Source organism: Tenrec ecaudatus, chromosome X (assembly GCF_050624435.1).
Source record: "Tenrec ecaudatus isolate mTenEca1 chromosome X, mTenEca1.hap1, whole genome shotgun sequence".
NCBI lineage: Eukaryota > Metazoa > Chordata > Mammalia > Afrosoricida > Tenrecidae > Tenrec > Tenrec ecaudatus.
In genome coordinates, this window is record NC_134548.1 from 104,311,932 (window position 1) to 104,325,646 (window position 13,715).

A 13,715-nucleotide genomic window follows, 5' to 3' on the forward strand; every position below is an offset into this window, starting at 1 on the left:
TTGGAATCGTTGTCCTTCTTTATGAAATCTAGAAAGTGATCGTTTCCAGGTCCAGGGTTCTTTCATTTAAATCTTAAGTGTTCTATGTTATTTTTAAAAAGTGCTTATTAAACAAATATAAATTCTTAAATGGCTACCATAAAAGGATAAAAAAGGTTAAAAAATATCTAGATGTACCATTTGAATTAAAGCTGAAAGAGAGGTATAGAGAGTTCAAGGGAGAGAGAGAGAGCTCCACCTATTTCACTTGGTTTTCATGAAAAATAATATGTTGGTGCCTCATATTTAGCACAAAAGGAGAATTTTCAATATAATACTATGAAGTTTCTTCATGTTTTTGCCAAATTTCTTGACTTAATATCATTTGCAATTTCTTCTAAGATCCTTGATGAGTAGCCAGCAGTGTAATCAAAATATGCCGCTGGCACCAGTGTTACCAATTTTTACACCAGGACATTTCCAATTAACATTCTTTTTAGGTTATGTGACTACTATCATACAGCTTCCAATACTGTAATGAATTGAAAATTTTGTCAAATATATTCTCATGGTGAATACAATGATCTTACACCAGAGAAAGAGAGAAAAATAGATTTCTAGGGTTGATGTTTTGTGTTGGTTTTGGGATGCCAACTGATACAGGTCTCCCCTATTTTCTGAACAATTATTATATGTCACTTTGCTTTTACAAAAGACCTACATATTCTATTCTTGTCTTATTGGGTCACTATGAGTGAGAATTGACTTGTCAGCAGTGGGTTAAGAGGGAGAAATCTGAAGATGATGTTCACTTTTTCAAAACAATGGTGAAAAGTGAAATTTGCACTGCATGTTTCTTTTGCAGAGGAAGGTTGTAGTGGAGCCTGAAACCCTAGTGGGGAGAATCCCCAAGCTCCTTTCCTGGCAACTAACTGCACTTGACACCGCTGCGTCAAGCTGTTTGTTGTAGCTGCCCAGCGAAAGCTATGTTATTGTTATTTGTTAGGATTTCCTAGAATATTTTGCCAGTTGACACTGCTGAAATATTTTCCTCATATATAGTAATGATAATTGCTTCTTCACTGTCCCCCATTTGAGCTTTTGAAAGGTTTCAATATGGCGGACTGTCACATGCATTTTCCATGCCAATAATATAGAACAGTTAAAAGTTACTTTCTATGTGCTGATGAGGGCAGATGCTATGTTTCTAATCAGAAGTCATTTCCTTGTGATTTCCAGGGGGAAAAAGGATGTGGGCTTGTAGAATAAATCATTGAAAACTATGTTAGGTCAGGTTGACTGAAGAAACCAATCCAGTGACACTCATCTAAGTATAAGAAAGTGCTTTATATCAATAAGTAATTACATAGGAAGAAAGCACGCAAGCCCAGGCCAACTCGAGTCCACAAGTCTGCTCCTAGGCCCTAAATCCCTCCCCACACTCACGTAGCCACATACAATAAGGCGACTGCAGGAAGATTGCAGGCTGGTGGGTATAGAGTCGTGTGGATCCAAGGTCATTAGAAAGGTGGCAGAGCACCTGCAACACTCAGGGTCAGTGGCAAGCAGGAAGGCAAAGGGTCAGAGAGAGCGAGAGCAGTTCCCAGAGTCTCACCCTCTTCTACCATCAAGGAGCCATCGGGCTGCAATGACCACAAAAGGCAGTATGGTCATTTGTGCCTTAATGACCCAATTACTACTGTACAAACGTTCAGATATTTCCACTGCACATACCAACTACCATGGGCTGAGCATTTCTTCTATACCAGTGATTGCTCTAACTGACTTTTATAAGCATAATTTCATGTAATCAATTTAACAACACTTGTGAGTTAGAACTGACTGGATGGCACCTAACTACTACAACGTGAGTTAGAGATGTATTATCTCTGATCTGCAGATGTGGACACTAAGGCCCAAAGAGATGAAGTAATTAAAATGTTCAAGGTCCCTCAGTTTTTAGTATTAAGGGGTCGAAATTGGATTTGAAAAGAGCTTTGTCCGATTCTAAGCTCCACACTCCTAATTGCGCCCCTGGTCTCTTACTCAAATGCATTTGCAGCTTTTAGTGAGATCCATCAGTCTTGTCAAGTGCTTCAGTAGTCAGCGCCGGACTAGTAAAGCATGAAAGGAAATGAAAATAAGGGCTGTTTTGTCCATTTCAGTTGCTGGATGTTTGCTTGCCAATGACACAAGGTAGGGAGATGCCTGCTTCTGTAAGCCTGACCTGAATCAAGAGGACAACTGATCCCCCTGAAATATTTGTAACCGGATGCATCCATTTCTTAAAGCCTGATTGGAATCAATGAGAGGGCTTAGCATCTATATGAGTTTATGTTGTTGTTTTGCCTTGTTTTTGCCCCCAGGGGGATGCTTTTAGTTTTGTTTTCCCCCATATGACATTCTTAGTACACAAGTCTCAATTGTTAATTATGCACAACACTGCAATCCGATTTTACCTTATTTATATGTGTCAGACAGGCAACAGAGGTTTCACATTAGGTTGTTGAATATGTTTTGCAGTAAATCTTCAAGGTATTTTCTTTAATAGTGTGCTGTTTTTGTACATTTTACTTACTCTTGAAAAACAGGTATACCAGTAAAACTGACTTTTTTCCCCAACAAACTTATTTCTTACCTCTTAGGAGGTGGCCACCCAAACACTTTCTCAATTAACATCCTTTTATCTGAACTCAGCCTTGAACAATAACAGAATATAAACCACTTGGCATTCGCAACCTTAAGAAATGATGATTGGTGCTTACTTTCGAAAGAGTTCTTGTTTTAAAATGTTTCCTGAGGCTTGACAAGTGTAAAGTGTTGTTAATCACAGTCAATTGTTGTGGTTTTGTTGGTTGTTGTTGTTGTTTTTCCTGTCTTCACCTTAAATATACCCTTGTTGTTCATATTCCTTTAATCTGGGTGTTGCTTTAAAGGAATAAGGAAACAAATAAAACCTACCATTTGAAAAAAACCTTTTCCCCCTTTACACTTTTAGGAGTTTTAAAATGACTTACCTTTCACTCAGATAAAACTGAAGATTGTTGATATGAAATCATAGTTAGGATTTTCCTTTCTCCCCTTTTTCCCTAAGGCAAGAGAATTAAATAAGCAGTCATTTCCCATCCCTAATTTCCTAAATCTAGAGCCTATGATTAAAATCAACAAAAGAATATTGTTTGTTTACCTATTTGTTTGTTTTTCCAGCATGAGACCTTTTCATGAAGACAGATTTAGTGATAGCAGGACAAATATCTTACATCTCAGTCTGGGTTGCTTGACAAATACACGCCGTTGCAGATTCATTTATTTTCATGAATGCCAAACGAGAGAAATTATTGCCCCTTCATCTGTGGTCTCTTTAGGGTTCCACATGCCATTTCAAGATGTGTGATTATTTGTAGTTAAATCTATGCCAGAAACACCTAAATTCTGAACTAATGAGCCTCTTACTTGATCTGTTTTGTTCTTTACTAAACCCACGTTCATGCTCTGCCAGCAATAGGAAGCCTCCTTCTTATGTGGAAATGCAAGCAATTCAAACATATTCACCTGTCCATTAGTGATTCTTTTATAGCAATCATTGCCTAAACTTATCTCATCCCACATTTTGAGAAATTTAGATTTTATTTACAATACATTTAAATTTTTACTCTACTTTCAAGAGATCATAATGAATGAATTACCATATATACTCGTGTATAAGCCGAGTTTTTCAGCACAAAAAATGTGCTGAAAAACTGGGGTTCGACTTATACATGGGACAGTGGTACCCCAGTGAGGTGTAACATCTCACTGGACGAGCGCCCGTTATCTCGCGGGTGATTGCCGTTTCTCCGCTGTTCATTCAAAGCCCCGCTGACACTGCAGGCCTTTGAATGTTTGTTTACTCACATCTAACCAATCAGAGCCATCCTATGACGTGTATCTTTGAATAAGCCTTTTAAAGACCGTGTGTGAAGGATGTGGCATGAATGGATGTCATCTGGTCAAGCCCGACTAACAAAAGGAGGAAATCTCATGAAGCCTGACATAGAGTTAATAGCAAAGTGGGTTCGAGATGCATGGGAAGACATGGTGTGACGTGCCTTCCAGAAATGTAGTAATGCTATGGATGGCAGTGAAGACTGCGCTTTGTATGAAAATGACAGCAGTGCTGGTGATGACGGCGATCTCAGTGAGGACAGCGATCTCAGTGAGGACAGCGTCTGTGATGACCTCACACCAGCTGAATCTCTGCATTGGGATACAGATGATGAGGAATCCAGTTTTGAAGGACTTTTAACCCTTTACATATTAGCTTGGTTGCTGATTGAGCTCAGAGAATAGTACTCTTAAGATATCATTATTGATACCTTATTGTTTTTGTTGAACCTATTTTCCACTTAGTGTGCTGGTTTACTAATGTTAAATGACTTGTCCTTTTATTTATGATTTATTTAAAATAAATATTTAAATACCTTACCCGACTGATGTCTCAATTTTTAGTAATTTTACTTTCATTTGTTTTGATTATTGAAACTCACCAATAGCGTCTGCATTCTCCACCCTAGGCTTATACTCGAGTCAATCAGTTTTTCTGGTTTCCCAGGTAGTAATTAGGTACCTCGGCTTATACTCAGATATGCTTATATTGATATGCTTATATTTGAGTATATACGGTATATGACAGATGCTACAGATATAGTATGAGATTCCAGTTCACAAACCACATTTTGGACTTCAAAAAATAATTTCTACTGTCTTCATCTGATGATCTTATTCTCACAAAGTTTCATGTAAAAAATCAGCTCAGCCTCGGTAGTAAGTTTGCCAAATGTATTCAATAAAAGTATAAAGTAATCAGTTAAATTTAAATTCCAGATATACAATGAATGATTTTTATTACAAATGTTGCACTTTTTAGCAAATGGTATGTGGGATACACAATGGCTCAAGAGTATTCATTTTTTATCCAATATTTTACCTATCGGTCTATATGCCAAACAGTCCCAGATGATTCTAGTATTTATGGAGCTATGTCAGCTTGGGCCAGTCCCTTAACCTACCTCAACCTATGTTTCATCATCTGTAAAGTGAGAGCAAACAATACATAATTTGCAGGGGGGTTTGTTGTTATTATTGTTTTTAAAATAAGGATTTGAAGACCTGTTACATAACAAATGTGTAGCAGAGCAGAGCAAGCCTTTAGATTCAAAATGCACTCAGATGTTGGTGACAGTTTACCAGATCATTGGTTTGACCAGTAATAAAGTACACATAAGCCTTAACTTCCTTTCTCTCCTTTGCTACTTGCCTCCTTTTTCATGTTATTTTTCAATGATCCTACAGATTGTTTTAGTATCAAAGCCTAAATATATGTTGCTTACCTATATTGGGTTTTTTTCCTTTCTTAATGAGTTTTATTTCAATCCTATTTTCCTCAAAATCTATTTTTAAACTTACTATGTTTTAGTCTTGTAAAAATATAGATAATAGGAATAGTCTATATACCTTATTTGATATGTGCATTTTCGTGATCTCATGTACATTAATCATCATTGTCCAGCCATCACGCAAAATTAATGACAAATTTCAAGTCATCAAAAACAGAAATGCACTTCTTCCTATACAACCGTTCTGTCTTTGCTTCTCCCTCCTGCCCCTAATCACATAAGTGAGTCTATCCAGTATTGCTTCTTATGTGATTCATTTATTTAACCCTGCATGATGTGTTCAAGGCTCATTCATCTTGCGGCAGGTGTCAAGACTTCATTGCTCTTTGTGACTAATTAACCTTCCATTGTATGTATATACCACATTTTGCTTATCCTTTCAGCCACTGTTGGTTCCTTGGATGGTTTCTACCTTTGACTACTGTAAATTGGCATATATGAGTAGGTCTGTTTACATTGCTGCTTTCAGGACTCTTGAGTATATTCCTGAAAGTGGAATTGGTGGCTTAGTAGTTTCTCCTTGGAATGCTAACCCCAAGGCCAGCAGTTCAAAACCACCAACCATTCTGCAGAAGAAAGATGCAGTTTTCTATTCATAGTTCCAGTCTTGGGAACCCACAGAGGCAGTCTACCCTGCCCCATAGGGTCCCAATGGGTCATAATCAACTCAAGAGCAGTGTATGAGTGAGTAATGCTTTGAACCTAACATTATTTTACTGTGATACAATTGACATAGTTACAAGGTTGTGCAAATATTACCATGATTCCAGAACATTTTAGCACCTCAAAAAGGAACTTATATGCATTATCAGTTTTTCCCAGTCTCCTTTTCCCCATCTTTTTTTCATGGTCTCTACAGATTAGCATATTCTATTTCATATAAGTAGGATCAGACAATATGGAGCTTTTTTGTTCCTGGTTTACTTTCCTTAGTGTAATGTCATACATTGTATTACTCAAAGGTATTCAACTGTGTTGTAGATTGAATTATATCCTCCCCAAATTTATTTTAACTTGGATGGACTATATCTCTCAGTATTCTGAAAGTATCCTCTATTATGTGTTCTGATATATCTTGTGTCTTGTAAATATTCACCTGTGTGATGTTAAAGAGGCAGAATTAGGGACCGTTATTGGAAGATTGATGCCACGCTATATTGAGATCTCTAGGAGACACAAGGCCTACAGATGTTGAAAGGAGACAAGCACTTTCTCCAAGAGATGGTAGAGAGAGAGCCTTCCTCTAAAACTGGCACTTTCCCCTAAAATAGTCCCCTCCACTGTGAGATAATACACAGTCCTTCCATTATGGCAGCACCGGATAACTAAGTCACTGCTGTGATAACACCACACTTGGTTTACTTATTTAGCAATTGATGGACATTTTGGTTTGTTTCCACGTTTTTGGCTACTGCACGTAAGGCTGCTTTGGATATTTTTGTACCAGTTATTGTGTGGACATGCATTTGAAGTTCTCTCGAGTATATACTTCAAAGTAGAATTACCGTGTCATGCAGTAATGCCATGTTTAAAATTCAGAGGCTGCTGAGCTGCTTTTCCCGGTGACTGCACCATCTTATAGTCCCACTGGCAATATTGAAGGACTCCAGTTTCTCCACGTTGTTGCCAGCCCTTGCTATTAGTTGTCATTTAGTTTACAGTTATCGCAAGTGGTATCTCCGTATGGTTTGTTTTTATGGAAATAGTCCTTTACAATGCACGGTGAACAAGTGCTGTGCACGAAATCCCCCTGCTTCTCAGTTATGGGACAGTTTTGCTCCGTTGGCGACATCTGAAACTCTCTGGAGGCATTTTGGTTTGGCAAACTGGAGAGGGCATGCAGTGGATAGAGCTGAGGGATGGTGTGCAACATCACACAACGTACAGGGCGACCTTCTGCAACTAAGCCTAGTCCAACCTGGATGGCAATCGTACCAAAGCTGAGAATCCCTGCTCTACGCTTCAGACTTTAATCATCTCAAGTAGCACTGTTTGAGTTTGTAGAAAGCAGATAGTTTTGTGGCTTTGGCATAATTCTAGGGATGGTGGCCGAACAGGGACCATAGAAAACAAAGGTGCCAGGAAAGGCGGAGGCATGGAGATTTTGGAGGATGAAATCCGTTCTTGCAAGTATGGAGCTATGGGGAAGTGTTTCCAAGGCTATTTTAAGCTATTATGTCTTCTAAAATTAAGGGAAAAAATATAAAATACATATATGGAGCTTCAAAACTTTTGTGGAAAAATGTCATTACCTTTTAATTCCATTTGTCCAGGAACTTTTTGACACTCCCTCGTGTATAATTATTTCTATATAAATTCCCCCAGACAAAGCCTTGTTGTGATAGTCTTGTTATTGAATCATTTTCTGAAGAGTTGTTGGAACAAAATAGCTTATTATGAAACAGTTTGTACATGCTGTGAAGTATAGCTAATCAATCATAATGAAAAGAAATAAAAGCGCAACTTGATGGAAAGAACTTGCAGTTGATACGTCTCTGCATTAGTGACTTGTCTGAACTCAGAGAAAGTCAATATTATTATTCCAGTTAATCATTTTACACCACCTTTCTCTCATTTGGTACAGGAATGTACTAATTTTCTGGATGTCCACAAACAGTCTTTTGAAAATAAAACGAGAGCTTGAAATGTGCTCCTGGATTTATAAAGTTTGTGGCACGTAATACAATATTAAATTGTAGGTATTTCTTTGTGATATATTTCCGGTGTGTCATCCCCCAGACCATTTCAGTGTAGTCATTACCTCCAGCACCAGCACCATCATCTTCATAGACTAGAGCTAAAACTCTGTCCTATGTACTTCCTCCATGTTTCTCATTGGCCCCCACAACATCCCTACAAGATGTTTTCTGGACCCCCATTTTACAGATGTATAATAAAAGTACAGACTATTTGATGAGGCATGTTCACATTAAATCTTGTGTATAAAAAGTATTTCAGGACCGGATGCAGAGGGCTTAAGGGGATAGCAAATGCTTTGAGAGTGATTAGGGCAAAGAATGTACGGATGTGCTTTATACAATTGATGTATGTATATGTGTGGATTGTGATAAGAGTTGTATGAGCCCCTAATAAAATGTAAAAAAAGAAAAGAAAAAAAATGGTTAGGGCAAAAAATGTACAGATGTGCTTTATACAATTGATGTATGTATATGTATGGATTGTGATAAGAGTTGTATGAGCCCCTAATAAAATGTTAAAGTATTTCATATTTCAAAAGTGAAGAAAAATGCATTTAGGTGAAATCTGTAACATTGGTGCCCCTAATTTTTTGAGACCCCAGATAATAGCAGTTGAGTGTTAAGTCATTTCTAATTTACGTTTTACAGAAAAATATTTTAAGATAAATTATCTGTTTCCCTCAAAATTATACATGCCTGCCTTGAGGCCTTCCCATCTCTATATATTCATTGTTAAATTATGAAACTGATCATTTAAGTAATGAACAGATTTTTATTCACTTTTTGTTGTCTATGCAGGAGGCAGCGAAAGAAAACAATAAAAGAAGGGAAATGGAAGAAAAGACCAAGAGGGCTAAACTTGCCAAAGAAAAGGCGGAGCAGGAAAAGTTGGAGCGCCAGAAGAAGAAGAAGCAGCTCATCGATATGAACAAAGGTATGCAAGGATTTCTACCATCTGACAACATGATAAGTTCCTCATTGCACCAGACACGCTGCAGAACCCCTTCCCCGAATTTTGAATTGCTTGTAAAATGAGTAATTGCCATATTACTGGTCAAACATCCACACTAAAATTAGTTATTTGTGTTGGTTTTTGACTGATCCTATCGCCATTTCTTATCACCTGATAGTAAGGACTCAGAATTTTTGGTAGCCAAGGCCAGGTAGTAAGTATAATGTTGAAGTAGTCTTTCCTCTTCTTTCTTTTACCAAATTATATGTCATCATATATTAGGGTGTGGTGAGGGTAGGAGAAAGTGAGATGAAAACGTAAGGGGAGATGAGTGATATGTTCTAAAGTTCATTATGTTAGTTCATGTCTATGAACTAGTCTATTAAGGCTGTAGCAACAAAAGTCTTTTTATTTAAGAGCTCACAGCACCACCAGAGTTCCTCTGCAATTTCAAGGCATAACGAATATTGACGGAGCAATAGTAGCACTGGGTTGACAGCCAAAAAGTTGATAGTTCAAATCTACACGCCACTCCACTGGAAAAAGTTTAGACAGTCTGTTTCTGTAAAGATTTACAGGCTTGGAAACATTATCAAGCATTTCTACTCTCTCTATAGGGGGCACAATGAGTTAGATCAACTCTCTGGTAGTGTGCCTGAGATATATTAGATGTTACAAGTTGAAAACATTGGGAGGAACATCTTTTTTTTTTTCAGTTGTAAGACTAGGTGCAAAGTATTAGTGTGTCCTTATATTATATGGTAAGCTTTTATCTTGTTTAGCAGGAATGACTGTGTACTAAAGGTGGGTTTGTTGTTGTTTAGCTTTGCTTTAAAAAAGGTATGGGGAGAAGAAAGTGATTGACACCAATTTCTGGTGTGAAAATTTATGAATGAAAAAACATAGCCTTTGAACTTTAGGGACAGAATTTTGAAACAAAACCTAGGCACGATAACACGATTGATTTGGAAACCCACTGTCAAAACAGGAGTCCTGGTGGCAAGGTGGTTATGTTAGTCTGGGAAGACTAGAGAAACAAATCCATGGACACACATATGTCTTTAAGAAAGAGATTTATATACAAGAGCAATTGAACATTAAGCAAACATCCCAGCCCAGTCCAGATCAGGTCCATAACTCTGAATTAGCCCATATGTCCGATATCAATCTATAAAATCTTCTTTAGACTCGAAACACATGCAATGAAGCCAGATGCAGAACGATCACAAGCCAGTGGGTAGAAAGTCTTTGGGACCAGTGGTGTTGTAAGCACCTCAGCGCTGGCAGGGGTCTCTCTGGCCTCTCCGGCTTCAGAGGTCTGGTTGCATCCATGTGGCTTGTCATCTGCAGTGTCTCCCAGGGAGTAGCAGAGAGAGCAAGGTGTCTTCCATTTCTCAGGAGGAAGTACCAGATTTCCCAGAATTCTCAGGAGAAAGCCATGCCTACACAGAAGTCTCATTGGCTATCTGCAGATTGACAGTTTAGACTCCACACCTACACCCTTATTCCATAAATTGACACCAGATTAGGTGACTACCACAGTGGTTAAGCACTTGACTGCTAACCATAGGGTTGGTGGATTGATTCCGTCAGCTCCTCTGTGGGATAAAGATGTGCTAATCTGTTTCATTTAAGATTTACAGCCGTGGAAACCTTGTGAGGCAGTTCCACTTCGTCCTTATGGTCCCAATGAAGCAACTCAATGACAATACAATGGTTTTGTTTTATTATAAAAAGGACAGTAGTAAAAAATTGCAAGCATTTTTATCATATCAACCATGTGCCAAGCTCTAGTATAAGACTTTGAAATGTTTTAAATCAATTAACACTTGTGCTTCTCTGTGTAGTTGGTACTATGGTACTATCGGCTTACAGAAGCAGACACTGGGATTCTTATAAGTTAAAAATGCCCCTATGATCACAGAAATACGAAGTGCTAGTACCAAATTGTCCAAGGCCTGGTGGTGCAGTGTTAAGTAAGGCCTGGTGGTGCAGTGTTAAGGCCTGGTGGTGCAGTGTTAAGGTCTGGTGGTGCAGTGTTAAGGTCTGGTGGTGCAGTGTTAAGGCCTGGTGGTGCAGTTTTAAGGCCTAGTGTTGCAGTGTTAAGATCTGGTGGTGCAGTGTTAAGGCCTGGTGGTGCAGTGTTAAGGTCTGGTGGTGCAGTGTTAAGGCCTGGTGGTGCAGTGTTAAGGCCTGGTGGTGCAGTGTTAAGGCCTGGTGGTGCAGTGTTAAGGCCTGGTGGTGCAGTGTTAAGGCCTGGTGGTTCAGTGTTAAGGCCTGATGGTGCAGTGTTAAGGTCTGGTGGTGCAGCGTTAAGCACTTAGCTGTTTGCGTAAGTTGGCAGTTTAAACTCACCTATGAACTCCATAGGAGAAGAACCTGATATGTTTCTCCTTAAAGAGATCAACTCTCTTGCATGGCAGTCTCTCTGAGTGGGAAATTGATTCCACAGTGCCTCAGAAGAGCACCTGCATTCAAATCCATGTAGTCGGCCTATAGAATTTCACGCATCCCCATGCCTCTGTCAGGGCATGCCTCATGATAGGTACACTGAGAGCACAACACCCAGTGCCACTGAGTGAGATTCAACCCATAACGATCCTATCTAGGGCTTTTTGAGGCTGTATATCGTGACCGAAGCAAATAGAATCAGCTTTCTCCCTTGTAGTGACTGGTGGGCTTGAACTGCTGACCTTGGAGTTAGCCATCCAATGCTCACCCAACATCAACATTATGGCTTCTTTTAATGAGAAAAGCCCTGTTAAAAAGCACTATTATCTCCATTTAAGATGGAGACAGAGTCTCAGAGAAATTAAATAGCTTGACCAAAGTTGCAAAGACAGTAATAGGTAGAACCAGGATTGGAACATTGTCATTAAACAGCTGGAGTACATTTTAGGTGTACTTTATTCAAAAGTTTGTACACTCACAACTCATTGACATCAAGTCAATGTCAACTCACAGCGACCCTATAGGACGTGCTGTAACGACCCCTGTGAATTTCCGAAGCTGTAGCTGCTTACCGGATAGAAAGCCTCTTCTTTCTCCAGTGGAGCAGCTCATGGTCTCAAGTTATTAATCAGAATCAATCGCTCTGCAGTAATCCCTACTTAAGAGCACATCTAAGAAATTTCTATGCCGTAAACTTTCTTCTTCATATCTTTAAAATATGTAAAACTGTCAGGCCTTGATTAGAATTGGTTTTCTACCAAATAATTAAGTATGACAATTTTCAGGGAAAAGTTAAGAAGCAACCTTATATGAATAGCCATGGTAAAATATAGTATGAACACAATTTATGAAACAAACCTTCTAATTAGGATCCAGAGTACCTGTCCTGACTGAAATTCACTCCGTTACTAAGTAGGCGCTAGAGCGCAGCCTGGCAATGTGTGTGTGGTGGAAGTTATCATTGAAAAGGTGATGGAGGCAATAGAATTAGGAAAGTGAACCACCTTGTATGGAAAGAAGAGGAATGTAAAAAGAGACGCTAGAGTTATCAGGGAACAGGTTGTTCACCTACCTCTGTGCTTTGCGGAGGGGCTCCCCTGAAAGCCATGGGAAGCCTATAAATGTTTATAAACTGAAGAGTAAAGTGCTCAGTTAGAATTAGTTCAAATATCATTGTACAGAAACACAGAGAATGGATTGGAAATAGAAAGGCCTGGGGCAACAGAAGCTATGAGGATGATGTTGTTCTTAAGACAGGAGATGACGGTGCCCTGCCTCCTCTTAGGGAGTGGCTCTGGGTTTAGGGATATGAAAAAGAAGGCGCTGATAGATCCTGACGATTGATTGGATGCGAGAAGGGAGGGAAGAAAACATTGAGACAAAGGTTACCTGTCACAGAGAAGGAAAAATTCAGGAGTAGATAGAATTGGTGGCTGAGGTTATAATTATTTGTATCACTTTACATATATTTCATTTCAGCTGCTTTTTGAGGACTGGAAATGGTGTCTGTCGATAGCTATGAAAGTCAGGAAAGAGATCCGGACTAGATACACTGACTTTGAAATCATCGATTTTTTTTTCATGCTTCAAGTTGAGGGTTTAAATGAGGTCATTGGCATGAAGTGTAAAGCTCTTTTGTCTCAGGATAATTTATACTATTAAAATTATTGAGAGCCATAAAGATCTTTTGTTTATATTGCATCTATCTATTGACGTTTGCCATCATCAGAAATTAAAACCAAGGTAATATAAATTATTTACTTCCTCATTAAATTTTCAATAATATGCCTGTTAACATGAATGCCATTTTAAAATAAAAGTCACTATTTTTTTAAAAAAAAGAAGTGAACCTGTTATAACTCTCTTAAAAGTCTGGATTAATGAAAGACCTTAATTTTCCTACCTGCTTCTGCATTCAACAGAACGCAATATTAGTTATCATGCAGTTTCTGGAAACTCCCATTCACATTCAAAAAACAAAGAGCGGAAAAAGATGAAACACGGTATCTGTGTTATTATGAAAATAGTTTTGACCTAGCAGAGCCTCTGAAAGGGTCTCAAAGATACTCCGGAATGCTTCAGGACACATATTGAGTATCCCTGGGATTAACAGTCAAGACAGAGGCTATGAATTTTTTGCCAGAAAATTATTTCTTTCTCATATCATGTGGACACCCTTAAAATTTTTCAAACTTACAT

The 13,715-nt window shown here is 38.6% G+C and overlaps 1 protein-coding gene across 2 annotated transcripts in view; it reads left to right on the forward strand.

The window, feature by feature from the left end:
* DIAPH2 (diaphanous related formin 2) overlaps nt 1–13,715 on the forward strand; it is a 925,981-nt gene that overhangs the window by 684,306 nt on the left and 227,960 nt on the right. For both annotated transcript variants that reach the window (XM_075539526.1, XM_075539525.1), the window contains one exon: nt 8,912–9,047. In XM_075539526.1, the coding sequence (XP_075395641.1) occupies nt 8,912–9,047 (136 nt within the window). The remainder of the gene's footprint in view (nt 1–8,911; nt 9,048–13,715) is intronic.